At 41.7% G+C, this 725-nt stretch overlaps 1 protein-coding gene across 1 annotated transcript in view; it reads left to right on the top strand.

Annotated features, from left to right (window-relative positions):
- Window positions 1–174, top strand: part of LOC121784352 (protein FAR1-RELATED SEQUENCE 5-like) — a 2,310-nt gene extending 2,136 nt beyond the window's left edge. Inside the window, exon 4 of the mRNA XM_042182504.1 lies at window positions 1–174. This exon is cut by the window's left edge and continues 247 nt beyond it. Coding sequence (XP_042038438.1) covers window positions 1–174 — 174 coding nt within the window.
- Window positions 175–725: the final 551 nt, after the last annotated feature.

Below are 725 nucleotides of genomic sequence, written 5' to 3'. Positions count from 1 at the left end.
CTTTCTGAAAAGGTTCCCAAAAGAATACTTCCCAACGAAGAGTTGAAGAAGGATTTGGACTCTTGCATATGGTCTGAATTGTTGGAGCCAGAGGAATTTGAAGAAACTTGGCTGAATATTGTCGACCAATATGGTTTACAAAATGAAGCTTGGTTCACAACCGTCAGTCAATGACGTAAATGAACATAAAGAAAAATGAAAACCTATAAAAACAATGTCAACAGCAAATACCCAAATCGACAAAACAGTCGACAATGTCAACAGCCAGAAACCTAACCTCCACCATCATCCACAAAACAAAAGCTTTAAACAGCAGAAACAAATACTCTTATACTATACAAAATGTCAATAACACAATGACTACCAAAAATTCCGACAACAATGACACCACTTTCTGAGAGGTTCACTACATGCATCATGTTGAATCTCGCAATTCAGGAAAAAATAAAGCGAAATCTAGTGCCTGACACAATCTAAGCAAAAAACCCAAAGGTTCATAATGTCACCGGCTGAAAACCCTAATTTTCAGCCAGAAACCTTACCTCCGGAAGACTCTCCTGCCGCTTGACCCGCTCGCCTCGTAGAACACATGACACCGGAGCTGTTGCCGCGTCAACACTGGTGAAGAATTTCCGTGGGCTGGGATACATGAAGTTCGGCAATTGAGAATGGCAGATCGTCGATCCCTTCGAGTGGAGGAAAGGGGGAGAGATGAAGAGTCAATT

Source organism: Salvia splendens, chromosome 21 (genome assembly GCF_004379255.2).
Source record: "Salvia splendens isolate huo1 chromosome 21, SspV2, whole genome shotgun sequence".
NCBI lineage: Eukaryota > Viridiplantae > Streptophyta > Magnoliopsida > Lamiales > Lamiaceae > Salvia > Salvia splendens.
This window is presented reverse-complemented; position numbering and strand designations above follow the sequence as displayed.